General features: G+C 51.5%; 1 protein-coding gene across 16 annotated transcripts in view; it reads left to right on the top strand.

Moving 5' to 3' along the window:
• Window positions 1–5547, top strand: part of MUC5AC (mucin 5AC, oligomeric mucus/gel-forming) — a 37930-nt gene extending 32383 nt beyond the window's left edge. For all 16 annotated transcript variants that reach the window (XM_051967099.1, XM_051967095.1, XM_051967097.1 and 13 more), the window contains 10 exons: window positions 29–207; window positions 752–848; window positions 1071–1183; window positions 1479–1513; window positions 2095–2217; window positions 2308–2406; window positions 3256–3375; window positions 3729–3783; window positions 4062–4179; window positions 4711–5547. In XM_051967099.1, coding sequence (XP_051823059.1) covers window positions 29–207; window positions 752–848; window positions 1071–1183; window positions 1479–1513; window positions 2095–2217; window positions 2308–2406; window positions 3256–3375; window positions 3729–3783; window positions 4062–4179; window positions 4711–4978 — 1207 coding nt within the window. In that variant the 3' untranslated portion in view covers window positions 4979–5547. The remainder of the gene's footprint in view (window positions 1–28; window positions 208–751; window positions 849–1070; window positions 1184–1478; window positions 1514–2094; window positions 2218–2307; window positions 2407–3255; window positions 3376–3728; window positions 3784–4061; window positions 4180–4710) is intronic.
• The last annotated feature ends 17086 nt before the right edge of the window (window positions 5548–22633 follow it).

Raw genomic sequence — 22633 nt, 5'->3', positions numbered from 1 at the left:
CGCTGACTTGTGGCTCCTCTTTCCAAAGGGTCTTTGAAGCGTGTCATCATGTCATACCCCCAGAGCCGTACTTCGAGGGCTGTGTGTATGACCAGTGCCGCGTCCCCGACGGCCTGGTGTGGTGCTCCAGCTTGGAGCTCTATGCGTCCCTCTGTGCCGCCGAAGGCGTGTGCATTGACTGGAGAGGCGAGACCCAGGGGCAATGTGGTGAGTGGCCAGGGCCCCGAGGAGAGGGCGAGTTTGGGAACTTCAGCCCATCGCTGGGTACAAGGGGAAGGAATGGCTGTTGGATCGACACCATTTAGAATAAGGGAGGGATTGCCTGGGGCCACCAAGTCGCAGACGGCCTCCCAGCAGCCCCCACGACTCACTCGGTCCTCGGTAGTGGACATTTTCCCAGGCAGGAGCCTAAAACGCATGAGGGACAGCTGGCTCCATATATGATCAAGATCAGAAATTCACCCCCCCCCATTTTATAAGTGGGGAGATTCAGGCCAGAGTCTCTCGCCTAGGAAGGGCCAGGGCTTAAGCGCTGTACTGGGGGAGTGGGGAGAAGGAAACGAGGCGAGGGCTCTAGCGGAGGCAGGAGTCTGGGGCTGAGTTCTGGAGCCGGGGCGGCAGGGTGAATGTTGTCCGGTAGGGAGAGCACAGGAGGGCCAGAGGGCGTGGATGGGGAAGGGTCAGGGCTAGCTCCTGAGGGAGCGAGTACCCCGAGGCTTCACCCCCTTATTGCTTTCCCCTTCTCATAAAGCTCTTACGTGCCCTGCTGGCCAAGTGTACCAGGCATGTGGCCCCATCTACCCACCCACCTGCCAAAGTCCTCAGGGAAGCATCAACAGCAGCCTGACGTAAGTAGCTGTCCACAGACACTGCCCGGTCCCATTCCCGTGTGGGGCATTTCCCTGCCCAGGGTCCCCGCTTGGGCTTTGGCAGAAAGTGGCCAGCCTCTGCCCGCTTCCCTTGCCACCCCCTCCCCCAAGCATAATCCGGACGGGCCGCTGGTTTCCCAGCTGGGGGAGAGACCCAGGGCTCAGGGCGCTCGCACCAGGCTCTGATTCTCCTTCCCCCAGCCTTCCCGGTAACATCGGCGTCCTGACTGAAGGCTGCTTCTGCCCCACGGGCACCACCATGTTCAGCTTCGACTCCGAAGTCTGTGTGCCAGCCACTCCATCCGAGTGCCACTGTAAGTGATGTGCTCGCCCTCCCGGAACCTCACCTGGGGCTCAAGAGGGCACCTAGAGCAGCTCCCCGGCTGGGGGTCTTCAGGGAAGGTGGGCTTGGGTGCAGGAGAGGGACAACAAGCTCATCTGCAGCCAGGAGCTGTGTGGAGCCCGCCCACCCCAGGGTCTTCCTACCCAGCCCTGCTGGGATCAGTTCTACCCCTCATGCACACAGTGGGCATTTGGAAGTCCTGGAGGGTCGGGTCTGAAATGGGAAAACAGGGCCCCTACTCACAATGCCTTTCTCCTTTCTTTCAGCCTGGTGCACAGGCCCCAATGGAGAGCCTGTCAAAGTGAGTATTTGTGTCAGAGAGCCCTGCTCTCTTCCCCTGGCCCTGCAGACACTCACAGCTGGGCTGACACAGAGCCCGCCGGTGACCCTGGCCCTGCAGACACTCACAGCTGGGCTGGCACAGAGCCCGCCGGTGACCCTGACCCTGCAGACACTCACACTTGGGCTGGCACAGTGCCCACCGGCAATGACCTGGCCCTGCAGACACTCACAGCTGGGCTGGCACAGAGCCCGCCGGTGACCCTGGCCCTGCAGACACTCACAGCTGGGCTGGCACAGAGCCCGCTGGTGACCCTGGCCCTGCAGACATTCACAGCTGGGCTGACACAGAGCCCGCCGGTGACCCTGGCCCTGCAGACATTCACAGCTGGGCTGACACAGTGCCCACCAGCAGTGACCTGGCCCTGCAGACACTCCCAGCTGGGCTGGCACAGAGCCCGCCAGTGACCCTGGCCCTGCAGACACTCACACTTGGGCTGGCACAGTGCCCACCGGCAGTGACCTGGCCCTGCAGACACTCACAGCTGGGCAGGCACAGTGCCCGCCGGTGACCCTGGCCCTGCCTCTTGCCTCCTCTCCTAGCCTGGAGCTACGGTGCCCTCGGGTCTCTGTGAAACATGCAGCTGCGTCCGTGATGACAATCCCGAGTCCAAGAAGTCTGTCATCCACTGTCAGCCCATAGTCTGCGACACCCACTGCCCAATGGTGAGTCTCCTGGGTCCCTCGGGGAGGGCAGGGAGCCTGGCCATGGCCGTGGGAAGCTCACCAGCACCTCCTCCTCTCCCTCCGCTGCAGGGCTTCAAGTATCAAGAGGAGCCGGGCCGTTGCTGTGGCAAATGTGTCCAGGTGGCCTGCGTGGTGCACACCAACGGCAGCGCGGTGCACCTGGTGAAGGTAGGAGTGCCGGGCCCGCCGGGGTCCCTCCCTCCCTGCCCCCAGCTGCAGACTCACCAAACCTCCTCTCTGGGCAAAAGCGGCTCCACGGGCGGGTGCGCTTCAGAAGCAGGGTGGCTAAAGCCGAAGCTCAGAGGCAGAAGCCGAAGCTCAGAGGCAGAAGCCCACCTGCCAGCCATTCAGGGGACAGTCACCCGCCGGGGACTCTGGGCAGAGCTCTCAGCCAGGCACTGGGAGGGCGCCTTCCTCCTCAGGGAGCTCCTGGTCCTAGAGGAGGGGAATCGGACACAAACACTGGGCTACGGTACCCCCACACAACCAGGGCCTGAGAGGCCATTGGCTCTGATGGGGGTAGGAGGCCCCTCCCATCCTTCTCAGGGAGACTTTTCCAAGAACCTGGAACAACCTGGAAGGTGGAATGGGCACCAGTCCGTGCGGGCTGCCCCTCCCCAGGCTTCCAGGCTGTGACTGGTCTCCTACAGTGGGAGGCAGGGCGGGCTGGTGCTGAGCAGCTGAACTAGCCACACTCTCCAGTCTCTGCCCTAAGGCCCACCTTGGACAGCGCCCTCAGGCTGGCCATGGCGGCTCCACTTGAGCCTGAGGGCAGGGCACGTGTCTATGCCTCCCACTCCCCGCTCCCCCACCAGTCAGGAGCCTTCCACATGGCCGGGAAGAGGGAATAGGTGCCTGGGGTAGAAGGATGGCCAAGGCTGGGGGGGAGGCAGCCTTGTGTGGTGCCAGGGAAGTAGCGGGACCCAGGAAGTGCTTAGGAGAGAAATGTTTCCTGACCGGGTGATGGTGGCCGTGGCCAAGTCTGGGAAGTCATTCCTTATCCCTTGTCCCTTTCAGCCAGGACAAACGTGGTCTAGTCCTGAGGACAAATGTGTCCAGTACGAGTGTGAGAAAGTCAATGGCCAGCTGATTTTGGTGACCGCGAAGAAGGCCTGTCCGCCTGTGCTGTGCTCCCCGGTAAGCTCATGGGGGATTGGGAGAGGGCTCCTTTCTCCCCAGGGATCAAAGGAGCCTGTGGACCACAATGCCCAGGGCCTCCTCCCCGGCCTGGGACCCAGGGCCTGTCACGGCTGGGTGGGATGCTGTGGGAATCCCCCTCCTCCCTTGGGTCTCCCCTGTGCTAGACCCCAGCCTGCCCTGTGCCGTCCCCTCCTGGCTCCCAAGGGGATCTCCCCTCCTCTCCTCACCCCTGACTCTCTAGAAAGCAGTGCTAGGCCCAAGGCTTGGGTAAGAGGAGGCCGAGCAGGGGCAAGACCAGTCTGCCCCCCCCAGGTCCTGCTTGAATGACTTTTGTCTCCCCACACGCGCAGGACCAAGTCAGGAAGAGTGAGGATGGCTGTTGCCTCGTGTGTCCACCACCGCCCCGTAAGTGAGCTGCGATCCTCCTCCTCGGCTGCCTGCCCTGTGCAGAAGGCTGGCTTCCCAGCGGGGAGGTTGAGGCGGGGGAGCAGGAGGGAAGGCAGAGAGGGCAAGAGTCCCCCCGGAGAAGCCAGGCAAGAAAGTCATGCAGGCCCCGCCCCAAGGAGGTGCCCCACTATTGCCTCCGGCCCCCAGCGGGTCCCTGCGTCTGCCTGCACGGGGCTCCTGCTTGACACTACGTGTTCCTGGAAGGTTGTGACCGGAGTGATCTGTCTCTTCCCCAGAGGTTTACCCTTGTGCCGTGGGACGCCACACGCAAGTCATCCGGAAGGGCAGCTGCAGCTCTCCCACCCCGGTGGAAGTGACCTACTGCCAGGGGAACTGCGGTGACACGATGTCCATGTGAGTGCCCCAGCGCCCCTCCCCCAGCAGCCCAGCCGGGATCCCTGCAGCCACCAAGACTCAGGCCCTGTCTTCAAGGGGCCGCTGACTTCCGGGAACCCTGGTGGGAGATCTCCGGGGAATGAGGGGTTAGCCCAGGAAAGTGGTAGGACAAGGACTCCGGGTGGAGGGACTAGCCCAGGAGGGAGGCATTGAAGGCCTGCCCCAGAGTGGGGGGGGCTGTAGGAATGGCCACGATGGGCCCCAGAGCTGCTGTAGTGACAGAGCTCACAGCCCGTGAGCCCCGCGAATCCCCCCAGCTGTTAGCGCGCCCACTGCGCCGATACGGACACCGAAGCTGAGAGAAGGGCTGACAGCTCAGAGAGGGACGCGGCCCCGGGGGCTTTGCCGACCCGAGAGCGGCGCCCCTTGTGTCCCCTTGGCCAGACGGGAGCGGAGGGGGGGAGGATGGGGGAGGGGGTGTGCGCGCGCACACAGGACGGGGCTGGGGAGCCGAGGTCCTCGTTTCACGCCCTTGGGTCTCCCCGGCAGCTACTCGTTCGAGAGCAACGCGCTGGAACATCGCTGCCGCTGCTGCCGAGAGCTGAGCACCAGCCAGAGGAACGTGACGCTCACGTGCCCGGATGGCTCCAGCCTGGCCTTCGCCTTCAGCCAGGTGGAGGAGTGTGGCTGCCAGCGCTTGCGCTGCGACAAGCCGGACGGCGGCAGCGGCGAGGGCGAGGAGAGCGGCGAGAGCGAGGAGGAGCCGGCCCGGAGCCAAGAGACGGGGGCCGCCCCGGCCGCCCAGCGCCCGAGATAAGCGCCCCCGGATTGCTGTGGGGGCGGATGCAGCCCCCGGGCCCGGCCCAGCCTCCCACGCGCCCCTGCTCCCTCCTCCTTTCGCCTTCTCGCGTCGGTCTCTTTGGGGACTTCAGGGCAGCGTCCCTCGCGCCTCCAGAGCTCCGGCGCAGGCAGATCCGTGGGCAGGAGGAGGCGCCGCGGCCCAGCTCCCTGCCCGGGCTCTCTCTGCCTCCATGCTGGGCTCAGCAGCACTGTCACAAGCACTGATCAGTCCCCTCGGGGCCCCTGTCCAGGCCCGTCCCCAGCACACACTCCCAGGGCAGCCTTGCTTCCGGGTGGCCAGCCAGCACCTGCGCCGCCCAAAGTGAAAGACTTTCTGAGACCAGTTTGAAGTCAGGCGGCAGAAGCGAGGGGGCCTGGGACTTACCTGGCCCTGGACACTTTCTCCTCCAGGGAGTGGGGTGCCCCCTGCCCTTGGCCTTGGCCCTGCTGAGCTCTGCCGGGGGCAGGCGCCTTTCTCGGCCCCACTGGCCTTCTCATCCAAAAATGTTCACCTGTTCATCAGAAATAAAACTTCAGCATTTTGCAGTCTGTGTCTTGGCTGCTCTATTCAACTGCAGGGAGTGTGGGCCCCTCCCTGTACTGACCCATCTCCCCCCTGAGTCAGGGAGCGAGACCTTCCTCCCCTTTCCCCTGAGAGGTCCAGGCCATCGCCTTACCCCCACAGCAGCAGGAAAGGGCCTGGGAACATCTGGGGGACGCGCTTCCGGAGGCTGAGAAAGCTGAAGGCAGGATTCGGTCCGGAGCCCTGGGCACCAGGGCGGAGCAGAGAGGGGCTTCTGAAGCCGCCAAGGCCCACAGCGCAAATGGCTTCTCAGTGTAGCCAGAGGCTGAAGAGAAATTTGGCCCTGGTTTAACCGCAGGGTCTTGGAATGGGCAGAACCATGACCTTTCAAGCAGGGGGAGGTAGAGGGGCAGAGCGCTCCCCTGAGAGAATGAGGGGGTCTGAACCATGCAGAGTAAAGAGAGAACTTTGGAGCGGGAAGGGCACTGGGAATCCCGTGGCGGGACCTTCCTCCCCAAGCGGGAATGTCCCCTTTTTGCATTGCAAAGGGTGGGGAACCGACTACCTCAGCAATAGCCTATTCGGGCTCTTCCTTCACTGGAGGATGGATTGTGCCTTTCTGGGATCTTCAGTGTCCTCAAAGGAGGGTCCAAGGGGAATGGGCTTGCCCCAGGTGCAGAGCCAGGACCAGCCTCCCCTCCGCTCTCCTCCTCCCTCTCTGTGCCACCCTGGCTATTCCCCTGCTTTCCCCTCTGTAGCTCGATGACCCTCAGCAGAGCCCATCCTCAGGGCTGGACAGTCCTCTGGTTCTGGAAGGGAGGGGCCCACCTGGACATTCGGGCCAAACCGTCCCAGTTTCACCAGACCAATCTTTAAATGCAGAATCCCAGGGACATAGGAAAGCCTGACCCCTGGGCGGGGGCAGGGCATTGTCCAAAGTCAGGGAGACTCAGAGGGAAGGTCTGCGAGAATTCTCAAGCCTCTGGTTAGCGACTTTGCAGAAAGAGGCTTGGTCAGTGGGAGGTAGTGAAAATGAGGAAGGACAGCGCTCGGGTTTTCTGCAAGGCTCCCACTGACCGCCAGAGGGCATCGAGCCCCAATTGACAGAGGAACCAGAGAGCCAGGGCAGGCTCGGCTGCCTGCCCTTTGTTAAGGAGGATTGCTGTGTCCCATAGTCCTCTTGGGGACATGGGCGCCCAGTTAAGATGGTGGTCTGAGACCTGGGGGGTAGCAAAGACACTTCCTCGTCAGCCTTTCCACCCTTTCCCCCCACCCTGGGGGGGCTTTAGAAACTCTCCTCGGCTTTGGGGGCGGCAGCAGGTCAGGCAGTTGGCACAGTCTGTGCCCGCTCCGCGGCTCCCAGCCCCTGCTGGAGGGAAGGTCAGTGGGAGCTCTGATGAGAACGCAGGAGTGACCCCTTGGAAGGGCCAGGAGGCTGCCCAGGTTACTGGCCTGTCCTAGTGGGGGGAGAGGGGAGGAGGAAGAACCATCAGAAATCCTTCTCAAAAGAGGACTTGAGGGGATGTGATAAAGCTCTAGAGGAAGAGGTCTATCTTTCCTGGGTAGGACAGGACTCAAAGCCTGACCCATAGTAGGAGGCGGGGCTTCCTCAGGTTCCTCTTCTGTAAGATAAGGACTTGAGCCTGCTTCTTCCTGTTGTCTTCCTGAGCATCACCTTGAGGTCATCAAAGGGACCAAAGCGACTTTGTCACTCCAGGAAGTAACTCCAGGCTGTTGTGCGCTGAGTTCCTTTGGGCTGAATTTCGAAGTCTGTCTCCTCCCTCCTTGGCGACCCTCCCCCTGCTGCCCGGAGCTGTCCATCAGCTGGCCACTTCTCACTGTCATAGGCTAGGAAACCAGATAACCAGGCTGGGCAGCATTGTGCTTAAAAGAGGAATCAAAGAGCCTCCTTTTTTCCTGAATTACAAGGGCTTCTTTGCCTGCCTTCTCCCAGTGACCCCTTTTCTCCAGCCCCAGACTTTAGGGCAGAAGGGGCCTGACGAGCAAGACTCTTCCCCATTCCAGGCCTCTGATTCCTTATCTGTAAACTGAGGGGGTTGCACTGATCCCTGAAGCCCATGAAATCTTGGGCTTGTATTCACTGGGAACCATGGGTGCCCCGGGTGCCCAGGCAATTGCTGGGGAATGGCCAGGTCAGATTCCGTGGGCTGGGCCATCATCTTTGTCAGAGGGGCACAGGCTTTGGTGGCCCAGCCAGGGATGGACGGGGTCCTGAGCCCCCGCTGGCTGCTCCCGGCCTCAGTGGCCAACCTAGGGCACTGCTCTTCCCCTGTGGCTTGGCAGCCATCCGTGCCTCAGGAACAAAACAGCTGACGCTTAGCCCAGAGTCTTCCAGCAATCTGAAGGCTCTTGTGGTCCTGGGGAGAACTCACCCCTCACTTCAGACGGGCAGTCTACAATTAATTAGGACACGAGGCCTCTGGGTGCCAGGGGCTGCGCTGGAAGGTACAAGTAATCTCCCTTCTCCCTGCTCGGTTTGGCCCCACGCAGAGGAGATCCAGTGTTGCCTCGGCGCTGTCACCTTCTCTTTCTCCCCAGACTATGGGCAGAGGGGGAGCCTCATGCCCCCTTAGGGGGATGTGCCAAAGAGCCTGGGCAAAGGTGGCACCCACCCCTGGGGGGCCATAGGTGGGGAGGGGCTCCGTCTCTGGGTGGCCGGGCCCCCTCCTGCTGTTTGCATTGGCCTCTTGTCAGCTGGGAAGAGTTGGGCCCAGCCCTGGACCCACACAAAGACCTGATTGATCAGGGAGTAATTGGATCAAGGTAATTCCTTTAGAGGGCCCCCACGGCCCCCCAGCTCAGCTCGCCCTGCCAGCCGAGGATTACGCAAGCTGGACTTGCGGGAAATGGAGACGAATGCAGGGCTCCCCACCCCCTCCTCGCTCCATCCAAATGGCTTTAGCCCTGCCTGCCATAGGAAACCTGGCTCCCTCCTCCCCCTCCATCCCTATGGCTCCACAGGTCAGTCAAAGGGGCAGCCTCAGCAAAGTGACCTCTGCCTGCCCCCAACTCTCCCTCCCAGGCCTTCCCTGTGCCCTCGAATTCTTCAGTGAAAGCTGCCACCATGGGCTGGACCCCTCTGGAAGGTCATGTGGGACTTGGGACAGGGGTTTGATGTGGGACCAGGATTGGGCTTTAGTCTCCACTGAACGGGGGTGACACTCCGATCCTCGCTTCTGTCCTTTGTCCACTAGCAAGATTGGACAGATTGTCTGTGGGAAGCCAATCTCAGTGGACCCTCCTAGGATTAGTCTGGATGCCTCATGAGGGAGAGGGTGGCCTGGGGCTTAGGAGGCTCTACTGGGAGCTGGATGAGGTAACTGTGTCAGAGACAGACAACCATGATTTTAGGGTGGAAAGGGACCTTCCTGGGGAAACAATCAAGTCCAACCACTCCACATTTTACAGATGGGGAAACTGAGGCCCAGAGCCCTCAGAGCTCTCTCCCTGGGCTCACTCCTCCCAGATTGGTGGGGGAGGGAGCTCTCCTGGCTTCAGTCCTTGGATCAGCTCCCAGATTCTTGGCCAGACACTCCCCTTGGCCTCCCTCTAGAGTCAAGTGGTCTTTCCCATCTTGCCCCAAGACCTGGCTGGCCAGATGTAGACTTCTGTCCTCCTCGTGGCCCAGGTGATCCAGGAAACAGCTCCACAAACTCATCAGCTCTCCTGGAGCAAGAGGCAGGAAGTGAAAAAGGAGACCCAGTGGGTTTGTTCAGCGGTGGAAAGGTGATCTGGGCTCACGCAGTCGCTTCTCTTGACCCCTAAGGCTGGGCAGCTGGCCCAAGCCCTGCCAGGGAGGATTTCCTGAAAGGTTAGCCACACGATTACCTCTGAGTCACAAAGGGACCCGTGGAACAGCTTCCCAGGCGAAGTTACCAAGGAATTGGAGGGGAAGTGAGGTGAAATCTTTTTTCTGTAGGAATCCAACCCAGCTGAACCCACGTACAGGAAGGGAGAGAGGAGCAAGAAGAGAGGATTCCTCTGAGGCACACAGCTCACCCCTGGAAGATAGAGGTGGAGGATGAGGGCTGAGTGGGACCTCTGAGCCCCAGCCCATTCAGGGGACAAATTGGATGAGGCAATCTGACACCAGGAGACAGTTGTGATAGCCCAGGGCAGCCTGGCCTAGGCAGGAATAATTTCTTGGGCCTCAGGGGCACTTCCAGCATAGATGGAAGCCAAAGGGGATTTGTACAGAGACATTCTTCCATTTCTCTTTTTCATTGTTCATATTCATCTGTCTATCCTTCCCTCCATCCATTACATTTCTCTTTCCCTCCCTCTTTTCTTTTGTTTTCCTTTATCCTTCCATACTTTCATTTATCCATCCATTTCTCCCTCTACCCATTCATCCAACCATCTTTTTTCCATCTATCTGTCCATCCATCTATTTATCCTTCCATGCACACACCTCTTTAGCTCCATCCATCATTTTACCCATCTTTCCTTCCATCCTTCCATCCTTCCTTCTCCCTCCATCTTTTCCCCATACCTGTTTCCCTTTAACTATCTAATTTTCTATTATATGTCCTTCCCTCTTTCTGTGTGTCCATCTTTCCAATTATTCATCCCTCTCTTCATACATTCTTCTATATATCCTCTATACTCTATCCATGCATTTTTCCATCTCTTTATCTTTTCCTCCAGCCACCCATTTCTTTCATCCAGCTGGCTAATCCTCATATCTCCCAACCCCACATCTGTCCATCCTTTTATCTATTTATTCTTCCCTCCCTCCATTCCTAACTTCAACCATCTATCCAACCATTCTTCTATTTCTCTTTCTCTCCAGTCATGACTTCCTCCTTCCATCCATCTTTTCCTTCCTTTCTCCAACCATCCATCTATCCATCCATCCCTCCATCCATATATATATATATATATGGGAGAAAACCCATAATCCCTCTCTCTCATATCCCACAACTCCTCTCTCTCATATAAAAGAAACAGACAGAGGCTCTTGGGGAGATTTCACCGCAATTACATGAAGAGTGAAGCTGGAATGAAGGCTGAAGAAAGCAGAGGCAGAAGCAAAGGACAAAACTGCAAGAGCTCTTGAAACCAAGCAGAGAGAGAGGCCTCAACTAACCAGGCTACTTTGGAAGGAGAAAATAAACGTTTGTATTTTTACCAGCTGGCTGCATTTGGGGTAATTATTGATCTGAACTGATACTAAGGCTGCCTCCAAGAAAACCTCCCCAAGGAACCTACCTTCTCCCAGAGAGAAGCATCATCTTATCTTATATTAAAGAAGAACAAGAACACCAACACTTGCAATGTGTCCATCTCTCAATTTGTCCATTCATCCCATGCCCAACATACCTCTCCATCCTTCATGCTTCTTTCTACCTTTCCCTACATCCATCCCTCTATTTCTTTTCTACAATAACCACCATCACCATCATTACTACTGTTGAGGAGGAGGAAGAAAAAACAGATGAAAATATTAGCTTACATTTATATAATGCTTTGAAGCTTATAAATCACTCCTATATCGGAAGTTTCTTGAGGGCAGGGACCATATTTTTCTCTTTCGGAATCCCCAGTGTTTATCACAATGCCTGGCACATAGCTGTTGCTTTATAAATATCTATATACTGGTTGATTAATCTGACTTCCACCCATATTTCCATTACATTTCATCCTATTGCCTCCATTCATCCACATCTGTATCCATCCTATTCCTCTCCATTCATCCATTCCTTTGTTTCCTCATTTAGTGATTCAGCTGTTGTTATGTCAAAAAGGATCATGACATGAGGGAGTTGATGCAATGATATACATCTCAGGAGAGTTACAATGGTGATAGGAAGGATCAAGACATAAACTCAGAAGTTCCACCCCCTCAAAAAAAAAGCTGCATGAAAAGAGTCAAAGCAAAATGTGAATTGGTCACAGCTCTCCTCTCCCTCCCCTCTCTGCAATTCCTGAAGAGTTCAAAAAAGATGTTGAAATCAGATAAGACAATTAAAGGAAACTTTGCAGAAGGAAATGAGAGTGCTGAAAGAAAATTGTAAAAAGAAAGTCAACAATTTGGTAAAGGAGGCAGAAAAAATACTGAAGAAAATAATACTGTAAAAAAAAGGAAAAAGAAAGGAAAAAATCAATACTGTAAAAAACAGAACTGGTCAAATGAATATTCTTAAAAGGCACAAAACCCCACTGAAGGAAATTCCTTAAAATGCAGAATTAGCCAAATAGAAAACGATATTAAAAATTCACTGAAGAAAATAATTTAAAAAATAAATTGGCCAAATGAAAAAGGAGGAACAAAAATTTACTGTAGGAGTAATTATTAGTTATGTGAAAGAAAAATGACCAAAAACCTCTACAAAAATAAAAGAAAAATTAATATATTTCAATCTGTATTCAGAGTCCATCAGTTATTTCTTTGGAAGTGAATAACATTTTTCATCATAAGTCCATCAGAACTGTCTTGGATCATTCTATTTCTGCGAATAGGTGTCATTCACAGTTGTTCATTGTACAATATTGCTATTACTATGTACGGTGTTCTCCTGTTTCTGCTCACTTCCCTTTGCATCAGTTCATGATTTCAGGTTTTCCAAAAACTGTCCTGCTCATTATTTCTTATAGCACAATAGTATTTCATTATAATCACATACCACAAATTGTTCAGCCCTTCCCCAATTAGTGGTTATATCCTCAATTTCCAATCCCTTTTCACCACAAAAAGAGCTGCTATAAATATTCTTGTACCTATAGGTCCTTTCTTTTATCTTTTTTGGGATACATCTCAAGTAAGGGTAGTTCTGAGTCAAAAAGTATGTGCAGTTTTATACTCCTTTGCCCTCCAGAATGATTGGAGCAGTTCAAAATTCCACAATTCCACAATGCACCCCATTGTCTCCCCCATTAGACTGTAAGCTCTTTCAGAGCAGGGATGACATATTAGCCTCTGTAGTACAGTCCCTAGAGTATAGTAGATGCTCAATAAATGTCAGTTGAATGACTGATTACTGGTTTTAAGAGAGTGCTAGCTAGAGACAGGGCAGGGTCTGAGTAGAAGTAGTCCCTAGAGTGGGCAAGGCTGACTTAAAAAATAAAGCACATGAGAGATAGGGGAATAGTAGACCTCAAGACTCCTGGTATAGATGGAAAACTTGAGATCCAAGGAGAAGAGGCTCATCCAAACGCCCATGGGTAGTTTATGCATAAGTTAGAATTTTAGCCCTAGCTCAGGGATTGCACTCACCATCCATCATATACACACGAGTCTCGGGGAGCAGGCAGGACCAAAGCTGGGCCTTTGAGGAGGACTCTCTGGGCTTTTGAACCACCACTGGGTCAGGCTTGCTCTCATCCCTGTCAACCTGGCATTACCTACCCCTGCCTACTGGCATTATGCTTAGCCAGACCGGGAGAACTGGGAAAGAGGCATTGCCTGACAAAGTAAGTGCTTGATGATTGACTGCCTGATTGATGGTGGGAGCCCCAGGAGATGCCTCAGCTCAGCTCCAGTCATAGCCAAAGACCCCTTCTCAACTTTCTTTGTTTTTGGACCTCAAGTTGCTTAAGAGGAAACTGAAGACTATCAACCCCATGTCCCTCCACCCACTTCCTCCTCCCTCTCAGCTGTCAGTCAATATTAGCCAAGGATTCTGTGTCCACAGGCTACACCCCTGAAACAAAACCACCAAGTGGTGAAATCCTCCTGACGAGTCATGGCTCCCAACCCCACTCTGAAATGCAATCATTGGGATCTTGGATCCCGTAAACCTTTTCCCTGTTTCCTGTTGGAGGCCAAGTGGCTACCAGACACTAGGAACCGAGACAGGATGCCTGCCTTAAAGATCCCAAACTCTCCCTGGAGATCTGCCACAGAGTCCCTTGCAAACACTAAGGCCGGACAGACTCTGAGACCATTCAGAGGGGCCAAGCCTGCCCCATCTCTGCCCAGAGGGGGAGGCACCCTGAGCCTCTCCTGTGTGCCGTTCACCTCCCTGCACCTGGTTCTCTGTATATTTCTAGCAGCACTGCCATTCCTGGAAAGGAAAGTTATCACATGACCCTCCCCTCACAATTGCTAGGACTACTTAATCTAGAACAACCGTCTCTGGCCACTGCTCCCCTGTATATATGAATGTGAGCTCCTTGAAAGCTCAGAGACTGTCTCATTTTTCTATTTGTGCTCAGGGCTTGACAAATAGTAGGACTTAGTAATTCTCCCCCTTTCTTCCTTCTGCCACTATTGTATTATTATCTGGCTTCTTGTATTTCAGTGAATTTTTTCTTTTATGAGTTTATATGCTAAGGCATTTGGAAAATGTATTTACTACTTTTATTGGTTTGTTGTGTATGATTTCTTTCAGCATAATGTAGTTTGTTGTTTATCTGTTTTCATGTTGTGATGTTTTCTTTTGTCTAATAAGACGATTGCAACTCCTACAGTTTTAAATTTATCTGATGCATAGTAAATAATTTTTATTCTGTGCATGTCTTTGTTTTTTATGTGTTTCTCATAAGCAACAGGCTGCAGGTTTTGAGTTTTTAAAATGTAATTTGTCATTATTTTTCACTTTAGCAGATTACTTAATCCATTAATATTTAAAGTTATGAGAATTAGATTTATATTTCCCTCCTTTTGTTTTTAATATTTTTTCCAAATTAAGATTTTCCCAATTCCTCTATAAAGATAATATTTGGTTTCTTTATTTATTTTTAGCTTAATCCGCTTTAAGACAATCTTTTTTCCCACTGAATTTTCTGACTTTCAAATATACCCCTTCCCCTAATTTAAGTTCAATTAGTTCTTTTGTTTATTTTTTTTATCTAGTTATTTAATTCTGCCCCCAGTTTTTCTTTCAGTTATATAGTCAAGTAAAATATTCTTTCCTCTCCATCCTTTCAACTCATTTTTGTTAGTTTAAAGTTTTTCTTTTTTTCTCTCTTTTTTAAACAAACATTTCTTTTTTTCTTCATTATTTTTCTTTTTAAAAAATCTATTTTAGATTTTTATTCTTTGGTTCATGATTACTTACTTGTTTAAATAATTTCTATATTACTGTCTTATGTATTTTGCCCTGGCCCTCTTTTTCTTATTCTTAGAAATACCAGTTGCTGTAGGAAGGTAATAGGGAGGACATTGTTCCCATGGTAGGAATTCTCAATTATCCCTGCTTGTGATGTTCATTAATCATCTTTGCCCTCCCCATGGTAACTTCCCTCCTCCCCATTTGTGAGAAAATCTGGCTCCAGGACTTCCCAATCTTCAAGTGCCACTTGTCCCAAGGACTATGATTCCCATTCCCATGAGGGACAAGTGATCTCTTTAATCATCAAATCCTTAGAGATTTTCTCAATTATAACAGGAAGGGATCAAACATTTAATGCCTATCATATGCAAATATACAAAAATTATCTCACTTGATCCTTATAACAACCATGGTAAGTAGGTATTATTATCTCCATTTTACAGTTGAAGAAACTGAGGCAGACAGAAATGAAGCAACTTGATCAAGGTTACATTTAAGGAGTATCTAAGGTTATCTTTGTTTTAAGGTCTTCCTGATTCCAAACCCAGAATCCACCTAGGAACTATTGTGAGGTCCTCTTCTCCATTTAGGGAATATCTTTTTCTCCAAGAAAGCATTCTTCAGTGGGACTTTCCTATTGATGCAGGAAAGATTCCTTTCTAGATTCCTACCCTCTCCTAGTTAATAATGTAAATTGCCCTTTAACTCACAAATCCTGGTCCCTTTGAATTCCAACAGAAGATCTGACCTGTTCCCAGCCCCACCCAGATCTGAGCCAACTTTGGGGCTACACCTGAAAGCCCCTCGAGCTAAGTCTCCTATTATGAAAAGGCCACGCTGGGAACCCCTCTTTGCAGAGATTCCAAACATGGCTACCATGTGAGGACCCTCTGTCCACTGGACCCTCTGTCCAGTGCCCTCCTTATCTCTACCTTCGCCTATACTTTAACTTTGCTTACCCAATAATAAACCTCTTTTATCAATCTAGCTCTCTGGGCCAATAAATGCTTTTATTGGGAACTCGCGCCGCTACTAGACCCCCTTGCGCCGAATCTGTGACCCAAACCTGCCACTAGACCTTAACCCTAATTTCATTTAGGTACCCCAAAGCTAGACCTCAACACTATCACTGAAATAAAACGTCCTCTTCCCCATTCCCCATCTCAATCCCACCTTTTCCCTCCTTACCCATCCTTCTGTGGACCTTCTTCTTCCCGAAAGGCTTTAGGAGTTGTTTGCTCTTCATTGTTAACCTCTGATTAGGATACATCATGTATTCCTCTCTAGCTTTTTCATTTTCCCCTTTTATGACCCTTCCCATCTGCTACTTAGTCCCACAAAAAAAACTTTAATTCACCTGTAGGAGACTGTTGTGAGGTTTGAACCACAGTGTATCAGGTCTGTTTCTCCACCATAGAGGCTTCAGTGTGACTTCTGCTTTTATTCTTGTGTACATTTTTTAAAAAATCTTTAATCTGGATGGTCATTATGTTTTTCCTTTTGTGGGTGGTGGTCTTGGTTGCTGTGTTGGCTTTCTTTTCTCATGTTACTATTGTCTAGGATGTTTGAAAAGCAAATCCGAATTTTCAGGCTTGGTTTTCTATGGGAAAAAGTAAAAAGTAATCTGGCAGAAATAGGACTTTTAGCAAGACTTTACACCATGTTCCACAATACATTCTACATGAGTGGACACACAACTTTAATAGTAGAGATCGTTGTGTTAAAGAAAAAAAGTAGAAGAAGAGCAGGTAAAAAAAAAAAAAGAAGAAGAAGAGCAGGTGATATAAGTCTCACAGCTATGGGGAGGAGATGTATTCTGACCCAAATAAGGAATAGAGGTAATTACAAAAGAGAAAAGCAATAACTTTAATTACATAAAACTGGGAAAATATGCATAAAATTTCCCAGATAAGGATTTGATCTATAAGTTATATAAGCCATCAGCCATTCCCCAACAGGTAAGTGGTCAAAGGATATGAACAAAACATTCTCTAAAGAAGAATTGAAGAGTATTAGCCACCATAAGAAAGAATGATCCACATCACTAATATTTAAGGAAATGTACAAACAGCCTTGAGGTTTCACCCTAAACCCTGCAAATTGGCAAAAATTTTAAATGATGGGAAAAGTCCATGCTGGAGAGAGTATATGAAGATGGAAAATTAATACGTTATTGGCAGAATTGTGAATCAGTACAATTATTTTGGAAAGCAATTTGGAAACCTTCAAATAATGTGACTAAAATATCCATATCCTTTGATCCAGAGTTTCTACTAGTTTTTGAAAAGAAGAAAGGCCCCATATATACCAACATATTTATAGCAGCTCTGTTTGCAATAATAAAAAATTAAAATAAAATAGATGCCTATCGTTTGGGGAATGACATTATGGTACAGAAATATAATGCAGTGAGGTCATGCTGTAAGAAATTATATGTGTGGTGGATATAGAGAAACCTGAGAAGAGCTACATGAACAGATGCAGAAGGGTGGAGTGGGAGAATATCAGTGCAGCAGCAAAACTTGAGAATGATTGGAAGACACAAGGATGCCTAAAATGAAAGTTCATCCATCAGGGTCCCAAAGGTTGGAGGTAGCATAGCTTTGGGATGCCAGAAAGGGCTAAGCCCAAGGACAAATCAATCAAGGGGCAAAAACTCCAGGATTGACTCCACCTTGAAGAGAAGGTCCTTGCACATGTTCCAAGAGGCAGAAAAGGTGTGGAAAAGGGAGTCCAGAAAGTGAACTCTGCTCTCCCTTCCCCACTCCATATGCCATTGGAAAGAGTGGACCAATAGTGGTAATCAACATGCAACCTGGAGTAGAGACACGTGAGGGACCAAAGTGGATCCACACAGCCCCAGTCAGATGCAGAAAGAGCCAGAAAGGAAGCAGCTCAAAAGGACAGGAGTCCTTAGGCCAGAAAGGGAATGCTTGCTATGGTCTCCACAAAGACCTTCCAGGAAATGCTCATGGTTCCCCCGTCATCTTTATTCTCTGCCTCCACTGTGCTCTGCCTCTCCTGTGGAACTCTGTGTGGATGGTGAGAGAGGGTCCCAAGACTTTGGCTGTTGTTCTTTGTATCAACTTTTCAAACTACACCATCTTAGTAAATACCTTGCTAAATGCTAGCTGGCTGGTAACAGGAAACACAGTGGCAGAAGTATCATGAGTGTCAGAAGCCACAAACCTTTAAGACCTACCCCGAGAAGACTGCAGAGAGGTAGCTGCTGCTCTCTGGGGACCTGGCCAGTAAGAATTGGGAGAGGAAGCCTTAAAGAGGATGTCACACTGTGGCAAGATTTTATAGGCAAAAAATGTGATCTTGGGCTGAATGGAAGTAACATTCTGTTCAGACCAGATCTGAAGTACTGAATTCGATTCTGGACACCACAGTTAACAAATTAAAGTGTCCAGGGAGGAGATCCCAGGTTAGGGAAGGGCCTTGGGGATGTGCCATATGAGGATCCATTAAAGGACCCAAAATGTTCAACTGGGAAAAGAGAAGACTTGGGGGTACATGAGGGGCTTCAGTGAGTGAAGGGCTGTCATGTAGAGGCAGGTCAGATATCTTCTGTTATGTTCAAGGGGGCAGGAGTTAGAGCAAGAAATGGACATTTCAAACAGATAACTTTAGACTTGATGCTGGAGCTGTCCAAACACAGAATCAGCTGCCCCAGGAAGTAATGTTTGTCATCATGGAAGACCTCCAAACAAAGGCTGGATAAGCACTTTTGAGGGGCATCGGAAGGAGAGAGCTCCATCAGATGTGACCGGGAGGTCCTATTCCAGCAAATTCTGCAGCTCTTAGTGCTCAGAGCATCTAGCAGTCTCAAGGGTGGAGCCCTAGTCCTGTGGCTATGGCACCATTTCCATCGCTTTCCTCATCACTGGACAATCATGGAGGAACATTCAAGATCAGGACACAGCTCATGAGTGAGTCTCCTGATTCCCAACATTATCCATTCATTTCTGTTTTCCCACTTGTAGAAAGTGGGGAATGGACCCAATGTGCTCAGGATCTCACCGAAGGCTTTGGACATTCAAAGGGAGCATGGGGGAGACTCCAGGAGGAGGGCATGAGAAGGGCTGCCTTTGGTCTGACCCTAGTTCTCTCTTCTCTCTCTTGTCTGCAGTCCAGGAAGAGAAGCAGGCAGGGCTCGGTGCCCTCTTCCCACCTCGGGCTATTACCTGATCTGGAGCAGACTAAAGCCAGACGTGAGTAGAGGTTACAGGAGTGAGCGCCTTCCGTATGGATGCTGTGCGCACACATGAAAAATGTCAATAATCTCTTTCCTGGAGAGAAGGGAGGAGCCTGTTTGTCCACTGACACTTTTTAATCTCTGGGCTAATGATTAGGGAGGAAGATTCTTGGACACTTGATCCATATTTGCTCTAGGGGAGGAAGGATCCTAGAATCTCTGGCTCAGAACTAGACGGGGCCTTGGGCAGCATCCAGACTAGCACCTTCCCTTGAAGCTGAATTTGGAAGGGACTTGTCCAGGGCCACACAGGGAATAAGGAGGGGGTGAAGCCATGAGTCAGACCCACTTTCCTTAGGTGAAGGACGGGGCAGGAAACCTGCAAATGTCTATGATTTTTATGCTGGTCCTAAATAAAGATGAGAGCGGCATTTGGCTCAGGTGCCTTCATCCCTTCACGGTCAATCTAGGCTGATCAAGCTTTAATAAGGACAAGCTTGTAAGGAGCTGCTGGGTGCTGGGGCGCTGACTAGGAAAGAGGACGATCTGCTGTACGGGCCCTGCCTTCAAGAAGCTAATGGGGACCCAGCATAAAGTGGCTCAAAAGAATCTGGCTGACTGAGGGGGTCGGGTGGGCTTCCTGGAGAAAGCGACACTTGAGCTTCAGGCCCCGAGAGGCGGAGCTGCGGAAAGAGGTTGTCACATGTACAGATGAGCCCCTGGGTAGAGACCCAGAGCCCAGCCAGAGAGAAGGAAATTTAGGGAAATAGCTACAGGTCAGCTGGATTAAGGCCTAGAGTGTCTTGCCTGGAAAAGGCCTGGCAAGCGGGTCTGAAGAGCTATCCGAACACATCCGGGCGGATGCTCAGTGGTCAGCTAGCGCACTCCAGACCTCCCCCCCCCACCAGCTTCTTCTTGAAACCTTCCAGTGAATGGGAACTTTCACTTTCCATGACGGAAATTTCACTTTGGGAAGATGGGTCCATCGTGTCCTGCCCCAGGACCTTCAGTGGGAGTGGGAGGTCGGACAGCAGGAAAACCTAAGGTAGAATGAGCAGCAGGGGGAGGCGAGGGCGCCCCTTTTTGGGAAGGATGGAAGCAAATGGTGGCTCTCAAGGGGCAGCTCTGAGATTTCAGGGTCCTATGACTGAAGGAAGGTCGGAGGCAAACCACAAAAGGCCCCAAGTGCCAGGCTGGATCCTGGAGGCAATGAGGAGCCCCTGAAGGCTCGGAGCGAGGGCAGCCCTGCCTGATCCCAGCCCCAAAGCCTCATCCCCAAGGCCACGGAGCACGGCGGTGTCTGGGTTCCAAGAAATGCCGTTAGTCTTGTTCCCAGTCTCTGGGGCTTAGGGAGTGTTTACATAAGAGCCTGCCCAGGCTTAGCTTGTCAGGAAGACAAGGGAACTGAGCCTGACAAGTTTGTTCTCCACTCAAAGGCCGGAGAGGGTTTCTCCTCCCAAGGTGTAGATTATTGGCAAAGAGGGAGGCCAGACTACGAGCAGGATGCCAACTTTCCTCCCTCTTCCCTTTCTTTCCTGTTCTCTGTTCTCTGAACTGTGAAGATGTAAACCTTGGTGAGCAAACACACCATGCGATCCATCCACACACACATCATCAGCACACATCCGGGATGTCTCAATCGGGACCCTGGCACACAATGGGGCTGAGTGTTTGAACCCATCCCTGGGCACCCACCCCCCGCCCCAGCTCAGCGGGCCCCCCGCTCCCCGGCACCGAGTGACCAAACGTGCTCCAGGCGGGCAGGACCCCAACTCCAGGAGCAGTCAGTCAACAAGCATTTATCGGGGACCCACGTGCCGGGCACTGTGCTAAGCGTCAGTCAGGGACTGTGGGAAGGAAGTGACCGAGCCAGGGCTGTAGGGATCAGTGTCTCAGAAGCTCCCCCAATGCCGGCTTCATCCCAAATAGCAGGCCCCCAAACTGGTCTGGGGGGGTGCATTTGGGGTCAAAGGGCAGAGGAACTGCAATGTCAAAAAGGTTCAGAAGTCTAGACAGGGGTCAAGCAAGGACACAGAGAAAGAGAGAGAGAGAGAGAGAGAGAGAGAGAGAGAGAGAGAGAGAGAGAGAAGAGAGAGAGAGAGAAACAGAGAGAGAGAGACAAAGAAAGAGAGAGAAAGAGAAGAGAGAGAGAAAGAAAGAGAGAGAGAGACAGAGAGAGAGAAACAGAGACAGAGAGAGGAGAAGAGAGAGAGAGAAAGAAAGAGAGAGAAAGAGACAGAGAGAGTTCATCCCCAATAGACAGTCATCTGCTTGCTTTAAGAGCCCTGGGGGTAAGGAGCTTCTTCTCAAGCTGGCATTTTCCACTTTGGGACATTTCTCTTTCCCTCAATCCATCAGAGGACAGAGGACGAGCACCTCTTAGCCCCAATCCTGCCAGGCCCAGGACAGACATTGTCCTTGCTCCTTGTGCCTCAGTAGAGCTGATTTTGTGCCAGGCTGAGGGGATGCCCGTGCAGTTGTGTGCTTGGCTCTGCCAGGGGAACCAGATGGATAACTGGGCCATATTTTGGGGCTTCTCTTGTTCTCAGGCAAGGCCAGGCACCCCCAGCCCCTAAAATATCCAGAAAAGTCGATGTGTGACAAGCTCTCGGGGAATTGCACGAGGAGGCGTGTGTGGCGGAATGGTCTCAGAGGTTTCAGGGATGCTGTGGCCCTGGGCAGATTTTATGTCCATAGGCAGAGAGGGAAGAAGTCCAGGGGCAGAGGGAGCTTGGGCCAGACTTCGAAAGGGACCAGGAAAAAGCTTGATGGGACATTACAAAGGATTCCCAGACACTTGAGAACGGAAATGGGCAATTATCCTCCCAACGTGCCCAGGACTCTGTGTGCCAGAAATGGAGTTCAGGAGGTCCTGACCTCAGGTTTCTGTCCCAGGTATTGTGCTGGCTCTCAGGCAGCCTGTCCTGACACATCCGTGGTTGATGCATCTTGAGCTTAAGGTCCACTGATACCACCAGATCTTTTTCAAATAAACTTCCATGCTTGTCTTAGGATTGGAGGTGACTTTTGAAACCCAAGTCCAAAACTCTACACACGCACCAGACCCCTTCCACTTTAAGTTCTTAGAATTATCCTAATGTCTAGACACATCTTTTTGGCTCTCGATTCTGCTCCCTTTTCCAGCTGGGTGACATCAGCAAAGGTGGAAAGCAATTCCTCTCCTTTATCCAATTCCTTCCTAAAACTACGCCAGGGCCCAGCCCACAACCATGGGCCCCTACCAGAGACCCTCTTCTGAGCTGTCAGTGGCTCTTCTTTGGTCTGGCCACTTCTGAATCCTCCAGCTAAATGTCCTTCAGCCCACTTTTCCCCCATCTCTTCCACAAAAAATTAATGAGAAATTTTAAACAGCTTTTTAAAACAAAAGTCTCAGTAAACAGTGTCTCCAGCATTTCTCTAATCTATGTCTCGTAATGCTGCTGTCAGACACAGTGAGTCTGGCATGAGCTGTTCTGCTGAAGCCAGGCTGGACCTCAGACATCACTGCTGCTGTTTCTGATGTCCACTGACGGTCTCTCTGATTAATGGCCAGAAGCAAAGTCAGGTTCATCGTTTAGAGCTTATTAACCCTCCCTTTTTTGGAGGGGTGGGTAAGATAGGTGGGTTTGGCAGGGATGAAAGAAGGCTGAATGAAAAGATCTGTCCTAAGGCAGCTCTGAAGTTATTACCCTCTTTTCTCACACTAAAAGATTTCTCTCCCACCTCTTTCTCTCCCTCTCTCTCTCCTTCCTTCTTTCCTTCCTCTTTTCTTTCCTCCCTTCCTTCCTTCTCTGAGTTCCCACTGCCAATAAAGGGGCTTCCAGTCTGAGGTGGGGGACAGGGTGAGGAATATCTAGCTACAAATCTAGTCACAGCTGTCCGTGGTCATTG

This window comes from Antechinus flavipes, chromosome 6 (assembly GCF_016432865.1).
Source record: "Antechinus flavipes isolate AdamAnt ecotype Samford, QLD, Australia chromosome 6, AdamAnt_v2, whole genome shotgun sequence".
Taxonomy (NCBI): Eukaryota; Metazoa; Chordata; class Mammalia; order Dasyuromorphia; family Dasyuridae; genus Antechinus; species Antechinus flavipes.
The sequence above is the reverse complement of the archived record's forward strand: the minus strand, read 5'-3'. Positions and strand labels throughout refer to the sequence as shown.